This window comes from Drosophila persimilis, unplaced genomic scaffold (assembly GCF_003286085.1).
Source record: "Drosophila persimilis strain 14011-0111.01,24,50 unplaced genomic scaffold, DperRS2 tig00000431-arrow-pilon, whole genome shotgun sequence".
Lineage (NCBI taxonomy): Eukaryota > Metazoa > Arthropoda > Insecta > Diptera > Drosophilidae > Drosophila > Drosophila persimilis.
Window position 1 is genome coordinate 6,625,243 of NW_020825312.1, and position 18,567 is coordinate 6,643,809.

The window sequence follows — 18,567 nt, forward strand, 5'->3', positions numbered from 1 at the left end:
CATCAACGGGAGCAGGTCATCAGCGGGTTTTCGAGGGGAGACAGGTGGGCCATAGATCGTAGATCTACTACTGTGCTTGGGGTTTGGGGTTTTTGGTGTTTTTTGTGGCTTTTTCCCAGTTAATGGATTAGTTACGACTACGGGTTGCGGCTGCTACTACGGGTTAGGATGCTCTCTACGCGCTACGGCTACGGGGGTTAGGCGGCAGGCGACAAAACAGGCACAGATTTTTGTATAGACAGGCAAAGACCCTTTTCGGCCCATTAGTGGAAGAGTTAGAGAAGAGTTTTGCGCTACAGGCTGTTGTTTGTTGTTAATCGTCCTTCAGGAGAGACGGACGCCTCTCTTTATGGCTTATGTGTTCGTGTGGCGCGTGTGTGTGTGTGTGTGTATGGTGCACGTTGGGGGTCAAGACATTGAACATTTCAAACATTGCATTTGTTTTTTCGGTATTATATTTATTTGCAAAAACAGTTTCGAAAGAAAACAAAAAGAAAATAATGAGCATAGGCATTTACAAAAAGATTGGTTGCTGGTTGCTTTGGGGGTTGTTCAATATCTTTAACGTTTATTCGGGAGATGCCTTACCAACGCTCTCTGAGGGACGGGGCACGGGTTCCCCCTCGCTGAGGGTTTCGGGTCCCAGCTGATAGTATAGACGCTTCACACAAGGCGGTTCTGCCACCGCCACTGCCACCGTTTCATGCGCTTCGTTTGCGATCACCTTTACCTTTCGGATGGGTTCTTGTTCTTGGCTGTCGCTTAAGATGGTTCTTGTTGCTGTAGGGATTGCTGTGGTGGTTGTAGTGGTGCCTGTGCCTGTGCCACTGCCTGCTGTGGCTGTGGTGTTGTCTTTATTGGTGGTTAGTGTTGTTGGTTCGTTGTTAATAGTAGGAGGAGTAGTTGGAGTTGGAGTTGGTGGCAGAGAGAATATGTCGCCAGGCTTAGTGGTAGTATACGTATACTGTGATAGCTTGTTATCTGAAGGATAGTACATTCATATACATAGTTTTTCATAGTTTTTCCGATATAGGAGTATATATAGTAATTATATAGATTCATCTTGATTACTTTTTATATTTTTTTTTTCTTTTTTCTTTATCTGAGATTTTCATTTTATTTTGTTTTTCTTTATTTCGTACCTGGAACTGGAGCGGGACTGGCTGGAGCTGCTGCTGGAGTCGGAGATGGTGGGGCTACTGCTGCTGTCGGAGAGGATGGACCGCCACCACCACCTGTCTTGGTGGTGCTGGTTGTCGTGGTCGTTACAGTGGTCGTTGCCGCCTTTTGAGTGGGCGACTTGGGTTCGTTGCTGATCGTCTTGGTAGTAACCTGCTGCTGCTTAACCACCTGTTGCTGCGGCGGCGGCGTTTTGGCCACAGTCTTGGGAGTGGCTGGTGCTGATCCACCCGCCGTCTGCCTTGTCACCGTTGTGGTGCTAATGCGACTCGACTCCGAGGGCGCCTGGCTGTCATGCGAGCCCTCGCGCCCCTCTCGGCGGTAGGTGCGGGTCGAGGAGATGCTCGAACGTGGCGTCTGATGGTGGTGCGATCCCACCGAAGTGGTGCTATCCGCCGGCGAACTGCTGCGCAGCGATGCTGCGAAAGCCCGATGGGCGGCGTCCACTTCGCGCTCCTTCTGCAGCTGGCGACGCGTTACGGTCGTGGTTGTGGTCGTGGTGTCTGAGCTGTTCGGGGCGTTTCCAGGTCTAGTTCCAGGACGAGCGCCTGCGGTGGGGCGACGCGCTGCAGAGTCGGGCGTGGGCCGTGTGGGAGATCGGGCCGAGGGGAAGCCATGGGTGCTCGGATGGGTTCGGCGTGGACTGACCGGTTGGCCAGTAGATTGGGGTGAATGCGAGTGGGTAGTAATGGAGTGGGTGTGGGTGTGGCTGTGGGGGGCCTTTGGATAGTCCTGATCCACCTGCGTCTCGATGATGCGCTCCGTCTGCGACTTGTGGCTGGCGCTCTGGTTGCGGCTCACCGACTTCGACGTGACAATCACCTCACCATCCGGCTGATCTGGTCGGGAGCGCACCGAGGGGAAGCCATGGGTGCTGTAGTCATCCACAGGCTGACGCCTGGGACTTGCCGGCTGCTCCCAGCTGGGAGTAGGGGCTGCTATCTGGGGCTGACTTTGCGGACGATGATGGGGCTGATGCTGATCATCTCCCACAATCTCCGTTTCGATGGTGCGCTGAGAGCTGGTGCTCTGCTTGACATTGCGGCTCTTCTCCGACTTGACCACCACCACCTCCTCCTCCTCTTTCGATGGCCTCTGGCTGGAGAACTCCTGCGTGGGCTTGTTTGGACGGACCGAGGGGAATCCGTGAGTGGAGAAGTCACTGGTTGGAGGAGCCGCCGGCTGGCGCGGAGACTGAGCAGTGGGACGGACTGCGGGAGAGCTGGTGATGGGTTGTCCGCGATCATCAAACTCCTCGACGGTCTCCGAGGTGGTTTCCGTGGAGAAGCGGCGACTCGATTTCTTCACAGAGGAGAAGCTCTGCGACTGAGTCAGCTGCTCTTGATCCACCGGCTGTTGTTGTTGCCCAGGACGACGTCCCAGTGGCTCTGCATTGTCCACCACATCCCGAGGCTGGCTCTGGTTCTGGTTCTGATTACGGATATGGCTGTCATGCACATCCTGGGTACGTCGCTGGGTCTGGCTCTGGGTCTGGGTCTGAGTCTGGCTCTGAGTTTGGCGCTGAGTTTGTGGATTTACCTGTTCGGTCTCGTAGCGCTTGTTCTTGACAATGGTGCCATCGGGCAGGCGCTTCACCGTGGTGATCATCTTTACATTGGGCTTGGGGTACTCCACCGTATTGGAGATGATCTCGCCGGGCTGGGACATCAAATGCTGGACGTGGCGCTGATACTCGGGCGAGGCCTTGTCCATGTCCACATACCGCTTGTTCTCCTCGTAGTGCTGCTGGGTCTGGACGTTCCTGGTGCTGTTGCTCTGTTCGCGACTCTCCGAGTAGCGCTCCTCCTGCTGTTGGCGCTGCTGTTGCTCCTGGAGGATGCGTTGCTCCAGGATGCGTTGCTCCTGGACGCGTTTCTCCTGGATGCGGCATTGCTCCTCCCACTCGCGCTGCTCACGCTGTTGCTGCTGCTGATGTTGCTGCTGGTACACCTTCTCCTGGTCATCCATCAGGTAACGCGGCTGGGCGGGCTCATCCCCGAAGTCCACCTTCGAGGAGGATGATGACACCACCTTCTTGGTGGACGAGGACGAGGTGGAGGTGGAGCTCACCTTCATCTCGGTGCGTCCGCTATTCTCATCGCCGAACACCACCTTCTCCTGCAGCTGGGTGTTGGTGCTCTCCGAGGCCTTCTTCACGTAGTTCTGGTCATCCCCCTGGTGCGAGGCACTCGAGCTCTGCTCGTTCCTTCCCTTAAACTCAGCCAGGCCGCCACCATTGAGCTTCTCAATGCCTGGAGCCCAGCACCATGATTGCAGATTCAGCATAGAGGCAGGACATGGCAGGAGATGGACATACGTACAAACAGAGAGAGAGGTGGAACAGAGTTAGACACACATATACATCTATCTGACAAGGGACTGGGTTAGGTTTGATGCTCAGACAGAGAGAACAGAACGGTGGTCAGGACTTACCATCTGTCTTGGCCAGAGTTTCCGTGCGGAAGGCCCTGCCATCGGGACTGACCTCCGAGGAGGTCTGCACATCCCAGCCCGTGCTGCTCGGCTGCGTGAGGGTCATTGAATGGAACTTGAGCTCATGGGTGGGGCTCATCGAGTCGCGCACCTCCTTGGACTTGAGGCTCTGGAAATTCTGGTCCAGCAGCGCGTCTCCGTGGCTTGTGGCCAGGGGATCCTTGGCCCCGAATCCAGTCAGCGACGACGTTCCATTACCATTACCGTTTCCCTGGGGCTCCGCCATTGGGTCCGCTTCGTGCCTGTAGAGATTGCAGAGACGCGACTCTCGCAGCTTGTAGAGATGCGATCGGATCTGCTTCTTGCGTTCGCTGTCCTCGGACTGCTGCCACTGCAAAAAGGGAAACAAACATAATAAAAGTGTAAGTATCCCAAACAGATCTCACAAAACACAAATACAGTGCCTCTGTCCTTGAGCCAATTAGACCCCCATCTCAAGTTGAATCGAGTGGAGTGTAGAGATGAGGTGAAGTGGAATCGCAGTGGATTGGAGTGGAATGGAGTGGAGTGCAAAGCCCACGCGTGCTCAAAGTCGCTCGCCATTCCAAGCTGCGACTAGCACGCCTTTTATGGCGCCCCCCAGAGACGGCAGTTCGCCGCAGTGCTCCTCCCCCAATCGCCCCCCTCCAATTAGCCGGCCAGCCAACACACAGTCCAGCCAGAACTGAGTCAGCAACCAGTGCCATATAGTCATATAGAAATCGACTCAATGCTGTTTCGTTTCGTGTTCGATTCCCAAGAAATGATAAAGAGATTCCGCCCCCTATTTGTTAACGGATTCCATTTCAATTCTTTCACGGGAAACCATGCAACGTGCAAATATGGTGGAACTCTAGACGAATCGAATCGACACTCCATCGAATATATTTTTAAAGAACGTAAGCAAAAACCACCCTTATCGGCGTGCATCTATGGCCCTCGCTATGCACAAGACATGTTTTGCTAAATCTCTGAGCAATCTGAAAGATTTGGAAGAAATCTAAACTCCAAATAGATTTCATTAATGATAATCGCTTGATCTGAATTAACTTCAGAAATCGAAACAAGGGATTATATTCTGCAAGACTGAAAGCTGAGAAAACTCAGGACTGGAATGGGATTTCGATTGATGATTAAATAGCTAAAAAGATTATCATCCAAAATATAATGAAATACAACCGGATCTAAGTCTGCTAAGTCTGCTTTATGAGCTTGCGTATCGGAATGGGACCGTAAATCGTATCGGTATGGGTATCGGTGGATCGGTGGATCGATGGACTGACACCTTAGCTTAAAAATAAACTGCTGAAAACCCGAATACATCGAACGAAACACTGACCGATAAGCAGTGGATCAGCACAACAAGAGCCCCAAGCGAGCACATAGGCATGCACATACATACATACATATATACATATATACATAAGTACGATTAAATCATAAATACATCATTACTATTTTTTAAAAAACAATCTAGAAAGGTGGATGATGATAGGCGGCAGGGGAACAGGAACGAGCAGCAATCAACAAATGTTGTTGGCAAACAAATTTACTGAAGTTGAAGCGAGCGATGGTGATATCACCACACCGAACTGTTCAGCGGAAAAACATGTCAAGTAACATTAACATTTGTATTAACAATAATGACACCGTTCTCGATCAACAGAGCGAGAGAGAGGGAGTGCCTAATTCAAGAAGAACTTCCTGAGCTCGTTTCAAACTTTCATTATTTAAGTTGGCAATGGGATGGGTTTCCGAGACTTTTGAAGGTTTGTAGGATTGTAGTTGTAAATTAGCAAAATTTTATTGCATTAATTGCATAAATATTCTGATATAGCAGCGCATTTTAGAATGGATCCAGGGTGTATATATGTATGAGTTTCCAGCCAACAGATGGTTATGAATTACGAATCAAAAATGCTCTTTACTAACCTTACGATTGTATGGGAATATTCGTACGATTACTATATATTGCTGTACTCGTATTTCCCACCATATCTATCTATGGATAGTAGTGAAATCTCCCCAATAGCCGGTCATCATATCCGTACAATTCCAATGATTGATGGCCGAGTGGTTTCTTTTTGGTTCAATCATTACCATTTGGCCGCAAAAACCGTAAATTTATTATTTTTTTTTTTTCGCTACACAAAGACCAAATGGCACAACAGATGGCGCTGGCTGGACCCGCTTTCACTCATTTCTCTCAGCCAATAGATGGTATTGACAAAGAAAAAAAAAACATAAATGCAATTCTCTGTGTGTGTGCGTGTGCATGTGCGTGTCTGAAAAAACTTTTCTGCAAGAACTGGTCGTCGTCAGAGTCAGAGCCGCCCAGGGTGTATTTACATGGGGGTGAGGACTAGCAGCTCTTTGAGATGTCTATTGTGATGGCCACTCCATCTGTCTCGCCGACTAGTCGACTAGCGTGAGAGCGCTTCAGTAGCTTTCTCACCTTATTCTAAATACACATTGTACGCCAACCGACGACTCTGTCTAGACTTGTAGAGCCAGCCCCGACCTCGGCTCAGGTTCGGTTCGGCTCTCGGGCCCCAACAGCACTCCACGAATGACGTAATTTCTAAAAGCGCCCATGATAACCAGTTGAAGCCGACGACGACGACGACAACAGCCGCAGCAGCAGCAGTCTTCGCACCTCTGCAGCGGCGGCACCCGGCAACCTGTTGGCGTCGACGCCGGCGCTGGCGCTGACTGCAGGCCACCCTCCTCCACTAATGATGAGGAATGGATGGATCGCTGTCTCTCTCTGCTGCTGCTGCTGCTGTTGCTGCGACAGATGATGATGATGACGTGACGTGCGAGATTTTGTTGATGTGCGAATGCTGATAAATTATTATAAAGTTTTCTGTGTTTCATTTAGTTTTTTTTGTTATTTTTTGGTTTCATTTCATTTGTGCCGTTCATTTAAATGTTTTTTTTTTTTTCTGCTGCCGTGTCAGCTTTGGAGGTCAACGCTGCGCGTTGTCATTTTTCCCCGCGGTTTTTTGGCAAGAATTTGTTATGAAAATTAATATTTAATAAAACTTAATTGAAACAAGGAAGCTTTTGATACACACGACAGACCCATCATTCCTATGCCAGATTTATGTATGTACATACACACATATATATGTATATCTGCTAAAGTAATACGACGTGAATACAACTGAAACTTCTTCAACAGTTTCCGGGGGTGGAAGGCGGAGAATTCCAAGTAGGTCATTCCATTGTGCAAAACGCTGCGAATAACACATGATTAACTGTTTTCCCCCCACCTTTCAATTGCATATCAATGGAGATAAGCCCCAAGAATTTCGTAGTGTAGATAGCTGGCTATCAAGACAGGGGGGGAGAACGCGAGAGAGAGAGAGAGAGAGATCAGCAGGCGATGGTGAGAGAGCAAAATAAAGGCACTACAGCGCCACCTGTTGTTGTCTCTTGGTGCGTGGGCACCGCTTTGGCATTGAAAAGTGATCAGATAGGGATAGAGAGAGCAGTAGAGGAGGGTACACTGAGAAAAATTCATATACTTTTTTTCACCTCATTTTCTGATTTCATTTTTGTGGTATATTTCTATTATATAATATTTTTCCAACAGTTCTCCGAAATATCAGCCAAAAAGACCCCAAAGAAACCTTGGAGTTGGATGTAGCATAGTTTACATGCAATACCCGTAACTCAGCCGATTTTTGGCATAGGTGATATTTTTTAAATGCAATTTCGACCTTGTTTTTGTGCAGTGTGGCAAAGATAACGACAGAGCGGCGGCGTACTGTAAAAAGTGAGTGAGAGAGCGGTCGAGAGCGGCGGCCATCGGCAATCAGTTCAATTTATGAAATTGTTTTGCACTTTGAACACCTCCCCACCCCACCACATCGCACAGCCCACCCACCCACCACCAATCTCTGACTTGGGGCGTCAGTGGTTATTTTTATACCAATTTCGTTTCAATTTTGATGGCTTTTAATGTGCAAGCGACCTAATTGCCTCTGTCCGTCCGTCATCCAGTGCCGACGGCCCAGAGCATTGCCAATTGCGAATGAGAATTGTGTCAGCAGCAGCAGCACAGCAGCGACGGCAAAGCGTCGCTGACGTGTACGCTAACGTCGACGTCGGCAATGCACTATAATTAAGAGGGGTACAAAAGTCCCAAAGAGCGTCCCTCTATGCGGCAGCTGTTTCACTTTTAGATTTTGATAAGTGTGAAATATCGCATACAATATCATATGAATCAAAGGCTTATACATATATACACATGTATATTAGCGTAAATATTTTTGTAACTGCCATACCTTCTAGCTAATATACCTTCCGCTGGCGGCCGCAGAGCCGAGAGCGAGCGAGACATGTTTATGCTTGCGCTGTCGTAGACGGTATTATTTGTATTTGTTTTTTTTTTTCTATTTTGTTTTCGATTTTTCGGTTCTGCTGTTAATTGTTTTTCGTCTTATTTTGGGTATGACATCGCCCCAGGTGAATAAAACATGCCCCCAGCCAGTCAATGCCCACCCCCTCTACCATGTGTTCTGTTCTCCGAAAGTGGAGCACTTTCGTGGGCCCCCGCCTGCATACTAAGCACCAATCCGGGGGCTCTACTGTGCGCCATGGGAAAAATCGTATAACTTCGTTTTTGTCTTTGTTTCTATCTCGTTTTGATCGATGGACAGCTGTCAAGTGCTGTCGTGTGTGCAGAGGGGTACATATGTGGTTTTGGTAGGGGGTATGGGGGATATGTAGGCATCGCACACGCATTGAAAATTTTAATGCAAACTTGATATATGGCCGATGAATCCGTCGTATCCCCATCGCATGCATCGTAGCCATATTTGTGTGGAAATTACGCGAAACAGCAGAGATCTCCCTCAATCTCAAAAAGTAGTCGAAATGATCTCATACGAAGCGAATGGGAGAATATCTTTATGCATAACGGAGTCCACACAATAACTTTGATTTATTTATTACTGCATTCGGAGTTCCGCTCCGAACCGTTCCTCACAATGATTTGTGATTACTCGTACTTCACATCAAACTGATTCCGCATATAAAAGGCCTCGAAACTCCATCAGAGATTGATCATATTCGAACGAAATACATCGAATATCTCAAAATCCATTCGATACGCAATCACGTAGTTTCGTCGAATAAAATCTATACGATCTGATATCACGATTTCTTGATAAATTCCGATGCTTTCCCGAAATCGTATGTATATCAGATTTGAATCAGATTTCATGAGTTTCAATCTGCACCCAGCGCACTTGAACCTTAATTGAATGAAAGTGTGGTTTATTCGTTTTTATAATTTGAGAAGCCCATAAAAATAGATCCTCCAATTGATCTTGGAAAGATATGAATTCAGTGAGTGGCCATAGCTGATCTGGCGTAAAGAAGTTTTCACCCAAGTGACTGGTCATTCAATTACTGGAAAAATCTGATCTGAAATAAAATTTCCCCACAAAACTTCACAACTCTCCACGTTTAGGAATAGTTTTTTTCCAGTGGTTGCTGAACCTAACATATCTTTGATAGAGTGAAAATAATAGAATAGATTTGCCTATGAGATCATCGACCCCCACCACAAAAATTAACAATTTTATAATCTGAAGATCTATCATAATAATGAGACCAATTATAAGGCTAGAACGATGCCGGTTCGGACAGGGATCCCTTTTGGCTATGATCTCGTTTTCTTACAAGTCGTAGAACGGTAGAGCTAGTCGCCAAGGCCAACAGCCTACGGCAGTGGAAACGTGTTCTACTGTAATTAGATGCACTCCAGATTAGCATATGGCCGCTGGCAAGGTTTGCTATGCAGCCCCGCCACCGCCACCGCCATCGCCTTCGACCAGCTGTTCTTGGACTCTTCAAACAACTGATGAAAGACCCAAGCGGGGCACTAATTCCCAGATAAGATCCGTTCGTTTGTTTGTTTACCAGCCACTTAGGCAAGATACAGATACAGAAGCATTCATAGTACATAGATACAGATACGAAAACCGTTCGCTGACTAACTGTTGTGCAAAGTCAAAAGATACAGAGAACAAGAGTAAAGAGGACAGGCAGGCAGGGGCCAAACTGTGTGTGTGCGAAAGTGTGAAAAGTGCTCAAGGTAGAGTCGCGAGAGCGTAGGACGCCCAATATTGCGCACAGACTCTTCCCGAAAGTAAAAACTCTTTGTATGCACATATATTCGGACAGTTAAGATACCTTGTAATTCGATTTATAGCTTGCACTATAAGAAACTGATCCTGATACTGATACAGACAAAATAATTTTAATTGCTCGAAATATGAACTTTTTTGGCTTATTCTGGCTGTTATAATTATCTCTATTTTTAAGTTTTCGATAGAACGCTGGAATTCGATCGAATACACCTGGATGTATAACTTCAACTTCCGCCTAACTTTTAAAGTGGAAAAACTTTTAAAAAGCTCGTGGTCTGCAGTAAAGTTAGTCTCCTTAATAGTCCCTGTTACACGTGATTCAACCACACCCGATATACCCTCATGCCTTCGGAGTGTAGGGTATGAACATAAATTACCTCAGGCGACGGGTTGGTTTGGTTTGGGCAGAGAGATAAATGTGTGATCTCCTCTGTTGCTGATGTTCCTCTCTTCAGTCCACTTTTTTCGCTGATCCTCTCTTCGTGTTGTAGCTGTTGTATTTGTTGCAAACCGGCAAACACAGGAGAAATGAATACGGCTGTTGGGTAGACGTGTCTAATCCTTGTCGCGCCTTGATCTCAGGTTCTGTCGTGTGTTCCTTTTCTCTCTTTTTCTCGTGCAACAAAAAGCTAATAATTTTAAACTTTTTCTATAATTTTTTTTTGCGTCCGCCAGGTAAAAAAAAACAAACAAAACAAAAAACAATGATCGTGGCTTTTGTATTTGGGTTTTGGGTTTTGTGTGTGGGGCTGCTGCTGCTTCACGGAGCGTTCAGAGCACGTTGCAATCGAGGCACCAAAATAATTCAGACTGAAGTTTCCAATCAGAATCAAAGCCGCGTAAAGTGGACGGCGACGGGCCCAAAGCTTAGACGCTGTCGTCATCAGCTGACGCCGGCAGCAGCAGAAGCAGCAACAGCAACAGCAATAGCAGCGACTGAAGCAGAGAGCCGAGAGATATGACCGAATACGAATACTTACGAATGCGAAGATGACGAGACCCGACTCTGCCTGCCGCACAGTGTCTTGGGAGCGTGCAATTTCTCTCGGATTCCGCTCCGGGCTGAGCTTTGGCAGCGGGCTCTCTCTGTTTTGTCCGTTGCCGGAGCAGGCGAGGACACTGTGGCAGCCACAAGGAGGGTCTGGTCCGCGTTCAGGAAACAAATGATTCAAGCAGATTCCAATCATTGGTTGGATCGAACCTTCAATATTTCCAAATATCAACACGGAAAAAAGGTGCAATTCGGGGACATACCCTACGATTTATTTGCATACATTTCGAACGATTTTTACTTTTTCGAAACCAATTTTACAAGAATTCTATGAGTATACCCTTGGTGTGGTGTATGTATACGTACATACATATACATATAATGTATTTATTCAGTTTAACATGCAGAACGATCCATATAAATTACAATATTTATTCGCTGACACCACATCGAAATGAAAATGTATACATGGAGAGTTATGTATATTGCTTCGCCTGCAATTATTGTTACAGTCACAATGAAGACCTGGAACCTATTTACTATATTCCTTCTTGCCATTCCCGTTTGTAATCCTTTCGCCGGAAGTCCCATTTATAATAGTACGTAAGATTAAGTCGGTTTTTGAACCTAACTTTTAATGGATTTTTATACTTATCTAGCTGTCTGCGTACTCACTGGCGGCCGGCTCAAATGCTATGTTGACAACACTTGGGGCTTCAATCATAAGACTAAAGAATGTTATGAAATCCGCAGGGGCAAAGAACCGTGCGGATTCTTTGATGGAAAAAAGGGCTGTGAGGATTTTTGCCACAGACCTCCGGGAACACAGAAGAAAGGTTGATTTTGTACCCCACTAATTTTTCCCAACTTGTACTAAAAATCCAACTATGTATACTGTGATTCTGTTTTTCTGGAAAAATATAAAAGTTTTCCATAGCTGATTTTCTTATCAAATTATTTGCGCAAAATCACCTATAAGTTCTGCTAATAATTGGATTTCGAGTCTTGGACAGAGACTTCCCTGACCTGTCCTGATTGAAAAACTGGCTATATTTATCTGTGCTAAGTATAAGCGTAATATCTTTGAAATGGTGGAGTCCATAGAAGTTCAGCTTTTTCCCTTTTTGTCTGCTCCACTGCCGCCCACGCTTCAATCCTCTCCTCTCTCGGTTACATTTTTTACAATAATTGATCGTGCCAATATTGAAAATAAATATTGTTTGTTCATCAATGAACGTGTTCGGCCTTGATTTTTCGCAACTTTCGAGAAAGAATGGGATGGGACTCCTTCGCTGTGTCACTGTCACCTTTCCCGTCACCTTGCCCGTGTTTGAATCCACAAATAAATCACTCAATCAGTGCCCGCCGAGGGGTGGGTGTCATTGTTGCATTATAATAGTGTTCACATTTATGTAAACAAATAGGATATATGTACAAATACATATGTATGTCCATATGTATATTCGAAGAGTTTGGGACTATTTCCAGAGCCCTCGATCGGGTTACAATATCGTAACTGGTGAGGGAGGGGCGCCCACATTCAACAAATTTTGTTTTCGAACAAAATTACTCATCGACGAGACGTAAGACAGAGGGAGGGGGTGGGGTGGGAGAATGATAGTGGCGCAGACGTTGCGCAGACGTTGCGCAGACGTAGACGCAGTAGTCGTGACTAGACGAAGCTGAGAGAGAGAGGGGCTTCCACTGTACAGTGGCCACCACTTGCTGCATTTGGCCATTTGCCATACGCGGGTGTCTCTGTGCCAATTCGATTCTGGCTTATTGATTTATATAGCGTCGACGGCGGTGGCAGCGACAGCAGCAGCGACGGACAACCCACGCCGGGGCTTAATCGAGTCGAATCGAAACGAATCGAGTCTGGCCTCATGGCCAGACCTGAATCGTGAAACAGCCAACGCTCTCTGCTCTGCTCTGTTCTGTTCTGTTCTGTTCTGCCGAATGCCAGGGATGCACATTCTTTGAAATGTAGAGCAGAAATGCCGAAGGAGGAATACTCTGACTGTCAGCAGCAGCAGCATTCGGTTATCTCTCTTTCACGCACACAAACTTAGAGACCCAGCAGAGCTTCCATCGCATTTAAGTCAGGCCTTGCATGACATCATCGCCAGGAGCTGATCAGATGAGTGGACAGCAGCACAGAGAGGAGTATAAAGGCAGCGTAGGCAAGCAATGCAGCATGGCAAAAGGAGAAGAGAGCAAAGCATCTTAGAGAGGATCCGATGAAAGCGCTGGCTGACAGAAGAATAAAGCGCAGACGAGGGGGAGTTCTCAGTGTTCTCTACCTGCTCTTAGGTGTACATACATATGTGAACCAGGTGAGGCACACTCCCGCTGTTTGAGTGGCCACCACAATGATAGAGAGCGTTCTTTGGCACTGCCCCACCTTGTAATAATACACTTTGGCAGATACGCGGGGAACAGGCTGACCAGTGAGAGAGGGAGAGAGAGAGAGAGAGAGAGGAGGAGCAGGCAGGCAGGCACGACCAAACGCAAAATAACAGAAGATAGCGGGGAGGATGCGAGGAAGGGCAACTTGATTCTGGCAGGCCAGAGGCCAAAACGCTGAAATTGATTCATGGCCAATGACTCATCCGAGGCTTTATCATCCAGCAGCAGAGAAGAAGGCAGCAGGCAGCGCAGCCGCAGAAATGCCACTGCGCAGCTTCCCAATTGGCCGGCCGGCTGGCTGCGTCGACGTCGACACCGTCGCTGACTGCGTGGGCTGTGTGGATCGTCTGCTGCGTCTGCTATACCCTCGATGGCGGTAATATTATTTTGACCACATTTTTGCCACACCAGAGATAAAAGCATCAGTAAACCAATAAACTGTGTATATACATATACATATTTATTATTACGTCTTTCATGATCGGGCTACTATATCATTTACCATGGGAAAACACCCGTTGCTGGTGCTAAAAAACGGTTGTTTTTCTAAGTGGAAAGTTGCAGTTTCTTGTCTAATCTCACCTTATCTTATCATTCAACAACATTTGGAACAATTAGCTAAAAACCCATTCTTAGTAAAACATTTGTCCTTTGATTTGGTTCTGATATTTTTTGGTTTTTCTCAGAGCACTGGGAAAGCTGCTCAAAATTTGTTGACTATATCGAAGATACCATGGACTATAGATACCATGAGGGTATTGAAATCTTCGACCCTGCATTGGTAGATACATATTTGTGTCTTGTTCTTTATTGATGCAGATGCCAGCTTTTTGTAGATACATACATAGATCATTATTTGGTCAGGTCTCTCTTATGCGTCGTCGTCGTCATCGTCATCGCTTTTCCATTGATTTTTCTAACGACTTTTTAACGATTATTGCCAGCGTCTGAGCCAAGTCAGGAGACGAGTGGCGGCCCACGCCGCGCGACACGACTCGTCGCGACGCGACAACAGCCAACGAGAACAGCAACAGCAAGAGGCAACCCCATAAATGACCCAATTTGGTCAGGTTGAACTGGGTTGGGTTGATGGACTGAGCGATTGACTAAGTGAGTGACTGGATTGAGTGGATCCCAATCCCATCTCTGGCTATGGTCCATTCTGGAAAGTGTCGTCTGGGTCTGCTCTTTAAAGGCAATGACAACAGCATCAGGGACGGGTCCAGGTCCAGGTCCAGCTCCAGAAAAGAGGCAATGAACCTTACCGACGAGGTGGGCGATGACGGGAAAGAGAGAAACGGCTAAGATAAAGGTGGAGAAGTGTCCAGAAGAGGTTGCAAAAGTTCGCCTAAAATATCCTAAAGTTGGGTGAAGCATCGTGGAGAAATTGAGAATAATAGAGCGAAGGAAACGAGTGGAATGATTTCCCTTAAATCACTTTATAAATAAAGATCTTGTGCCAGAACTTACCATTTTCCTCAGCAATTCCTCATTTTGTATAGCACCCAAATCGCATTCCAACTCCATCTCAAAAATATCTGAAAAATGGAGGAAACAGAAATAATCTCTAAAACATTGTATGGAATATAAAGAATTTCATTATAAGGAAGGACTTTGAAAAATAAAGATGCATTTATCGGAATTCAGTGGAAAGCAAAGAAAATGGTGAATGGAACTGTATTTTTGCGGAGAGATAGATAGATACATACTCGTATGTACATCAAATGGAACTTAACTAGATAGTTAAGGAGACAAAGCAGATTTTTAAAGATTATCTAGGGAAAGCAATCTTTGTAGATTTTGGGTGATGATGCAATTATTTCAATGTCCATTTCTCACTTTGATTTATTTTAACTTGATGATTTTGTTCATTTTATTTTGCTGTGGTTGGTTCGCTGAGTAATATTATTTGCGATCTATCATGATGAACGAGGCAAGCCAGAAGCAGAGCGTCCCCACACCCCAACAGGTTGTGACATTTCCCCCCTAAATGGCCAAGATCGAACATGGCCAACAGCAGCAGCAGCCGCATCAGCAGCATCAACTGCATGCGAATACGAGTACTCGTAAAAACAAATGACAGAGCCATGAGCAGTGCTGTTGTTGCTGCTCATTGAATTGCCAGCTTGATTAGCACGGGCTCCGATGCAATTTTGGTTAGAGAGAAGCTGACCGGGGGGAGGGGTGCGGAGCGGTGCGGTGTGGTGTGGTGGGGGCCAAAAGCCAAACAAGTTCAAAAAACCACAATTGGGCAAGCCACTCCATCAGCCTGATGAGTTTGAGTTGCCCCTCGGTGCCAAAACACGATTGAACTTGAAACAGAATCGAATTGCTAGAGAGATACTCGTACTTAGGGGTGTCTGAATGAGTTAGGAACTGTAATAAACTGTAAGCTAAAATATCTCAGGGAAAAACCAGCTCCATTGATGTAGAATTGAGGCATACTTTCAGTCTCAATTTGTCTATCTTTCATTGTTTTGTTTATCTTCATCCATACCTAAAAAGTTACTCCATGCATTTTTCTCACATTCATCTAAGCAATCGCTGCTCTATCCAGATACAAAATCCACTGTACTGTACATATAGCATCTACTACTGCATGGGGTCAAAATGAAAATGGGACCCTTGCAAACTCCCATAAAAGGGACACAAAAGGGTCATTTAACTTACCGACACTTATCTATAGACGAGACTGGGCTCTCAAATGGGCTTTGAATTTGCATTTATGCTTTTTACGATTATTGCCATAAATCTTGTCTGACCAAATCCGTGCGAGTGTTCGATAATAAAACGGTTTTTAATTGCCGCACAGCTAAATGCAAGATTTGTGTTTCGATTTTTGGCCATTTATAAATTTATGTGATTCTGTGATCGGATCGGTGACCAGAAGAAGAGATCTGTTGTGATCTGATCTGTGAATCTTAGGGCATTGGCCACACGCCCTCCCACGCTGCATGGATGGCCGTATTTTGTGTAAGGTATGGGTTTAGTCTGGCATACATCTCTTTATTGGTTTTTCGATTTGATAGATGACCCATAAACGCGTTAAATGGATGTTTGACTTGACGTTTGAATAGGCTTTGATTTGAGCCCCCGATGTTTTTGTAATCGCCATTCAAATTTTAATCGAAAATCAGAGAAAGGGACTTATAAAGTTTGCATATGAAGGTAGGATATGAAGATCATACACATATAGGAACAATTGTGGATATATAGATAAATAGATGAGAATATCATAGATAAAATGTTCATTAATAGGAAGATCATAGTACAAAGATAGCACAGAAATATAAAGGGCTATGATCTTGATAGACATGTTATGGTATATACATACATACATATACATTCATGTATGTATACTTGTAAAAATACAAGAAATATACATATATGACGATCATATATTAATAACAGATCATTATAGACAGGAGCTCTGGTCGAATGATTAAAGATCAAGGATCTAGATTATCATGTAAAAAAGATAGATGATCAAGAGTACAATTACTGATATGGTGATGGAAGATTAAAGATAGCTATATGATTATAGCTAGAATACAAATCATACGTACATATGTATACAATTCTAGATCTGTAATAAGCAGATTTTTGAATACTTCCATCTACACATATACACTATAGATAGATGTTTTGTATATAGAATACTATTAAATGATTTCTTTATTTGATCTGCAGATATAGAACTTTGCAAAAACCATACGGCTAAGATATATGTAGATTATAGTCAAAGATGGAAAACCAGAAAACAAATCACATTAAGTCCTCAACCTGAGTAGAGGGTATTCCATAGTCGGAATGTCGATTAGAGAATTTTTGTTTGTTTTGCATGGTTTTTTGTTACGTGCCGCATGCCGCTAGATGGCGCCAGACCATCAGGAAAACCGCAAAAATCACCGCAAAACTGTTAGAATTCCCCTCCAACATTGTATCTCTCTGTGGCACTCACCTGCTGCTCTGCTGCTTCTGCTTGTTGTTGCTTCTGCTGCTGTTGCTGTGGCTGCTGTGCTGCTTATCAGAGATGTCGACTTCGAGGTGGCGGCTTTCGTAACTTGAGATGGAAACGCGGAGCGAGATGGCGACAAAAGACGCGTGGAAAACAACAATTAAATGCACATTTTTTTTCTTTATCTGTGTGTTTGCTTGTGTGGATATGCGATTCGCTTGGCAAATATTTAATCTGTGAATAGTTTAATTTACAGAAAGATCAGGTTGCCCGGGTTTCGGTCTGTGTCTCTGGGCTCTCCTTCGGACAGCGACGGCGGTGGACGTGCGGCTTTGTCAGCGACTTGTGCGCGGTTTTTATCGCATGCAAAGTGTTTGCTTTCCTCTTTCCCTCTCTCTCTCTATCTCTCTCTCTCTGTCTGTTTGATTGACGATTGATTGATTGCGGTTTGATCCGTTGGTTGTTTATTTTTGTAGGGTTGATTAATTAGAGTTCAAGCAATAAAAACATTAAAAAATATTCACGAAAAATAAAAAAGAACGCACAAAAAAAGCACAACAGGGCTTTAATCGATGTCGATGTATCGAAAATTATATCGAAAATCGTTAAGCGAGTACCGTTTGGGTAACGTTCCGTGGGCAGGGGGGGTGCTGAGGCTGAGGGCGGGACTGGTGGCGATGGAGATGCGTTTTTGAACCGTTTGGCACGAGCGGAGGCTCTTGACTGATTGTGGAAGCCCCCGTACTGGCTGCATTTAGGCTCGCTCCCGGCAGAGCGTGGCTGGACGCCAGCAGCGCCGTCGACTGGGACTGGGGCTGAGGCTGGGCTCCCCTTCTAGATATTCCTCTCTCTCTCTTTGGGACTGTCCCCCCTTGTTCAAGATCTGGATGTGGTTCGCCTCGCCTGGGCGTCGCTCATGCTGTCAATACTCTGCTGCCTCTGCATATTTTTTACATACCCCTGAAAAGGGTATTTCAATTTTGATCATATGCTTGTGTGTCCCAAAAAATAACAAAAAAAACTTTTCTCTATTTATTTTTGTGAAACATCTCTTTGAAACGCTAAAATTGAGATACAAAAAAATTTTATTTGTAAATGGATTTTGATTTTCAAATGCATTTCTCTGTAGAAGCAGACGTAGAAAGATTTTAGCTATTAAATTTTGAGCTACGAGGGTATCAAAACTTCGGCGCTTTAAAGAGACTTTTCGTGGCGTTTTTATGTGTATGAATTTTGATCCTAAGAGATAAGGAAAGTGGCAAAAGCAGCGGCAGATCTGAGGGATTAGTTGAAAGAGAGCGAGAGAGAGAGCCTATGTTGTGAAAGAGAATAAGAGAGTGGTGGGCCGGAAGGAGTGGCGAATACCAAACAACTTACTAATTCTTGGGGACTCT

The 18,567-nt window shown here is 45.5% G+C and overlaps 2 protein-coding genes across 4 annotated transcripts in view; one reads left to right on the plus strand and one right to left on the minus strand.

Moving 5' to 3' along the window:
- Positions 1–17,851, minus strand: part of LOC6596893 (serine/arginine repetitive matrix protein 2) — a 45,046-nt gene extending 27,195 nt beyond the window's left edge. For 2 of the 3 annotated variants that reach the window (XM_026989732.1, XM_026989733.1), the window contains exons 1-5: positions 17,177–17,838; positions 14,686–14,753; positions 3,613–4,003; positions 1,143–3,431; positions 589–981 (exon numbers count right to left, since the gene is read on the minus strand). In XM_026989732.1, the coding sequence (XP_026845533.1) occupies positions 589–981; positions 1,143–3,431; positions 3,613–4,003; positions 14,686–14,742 (3,130 nt within the window). In that variant the 5' untranslated portion in view covers positions 14,743–14,753; positions 17,177–17,838. Of the gene's footprint in view, positions 1–588; positions 982–1,142; positions 3,432–3,612; positions 4,004–14,685; positions 14,754–17,176 lie in introns of all 3 variants that reach the window. The other variant, XM_026989734.1, reaches the window with a different exon arrangement.
- Positions 11,324–11,747, plus strand: LOC113565987. The gene is made up of 2 exons (XM_026989576.1): positions 11,324–11,405; positions 11,466–11,747. Exons 1-2 carry the CDS (start codon positions 11,324–11,326, stop codon positions 11,645–11,647), a joined length of 264 nt encoding a protein of 87 aa, XP_026845377.1. The 3' UTR covers positions 11,648–11,747.
- Positions 17,852–18,567: the final 716 nt, after the last annotated feature.

What these genes read in the sequence shown, in the direction of transcription:
- LOC113565987 (XM_026989576.1), top strand. Translation starts at nt 11,324, where the DNA reads ATGAAGACCTGGAACCTATTTACTATATTCCTTCTTGCCATTCCCGTT. An exon ending in CGGAAGTCCCATTTATAATA is followed by an intron (nt 11,406 to 11,465) that starts GTACGTAAGATT and finishes ATACTTATCTAG; the next exon opens with CTGTCTGCGTACTCACTGGC.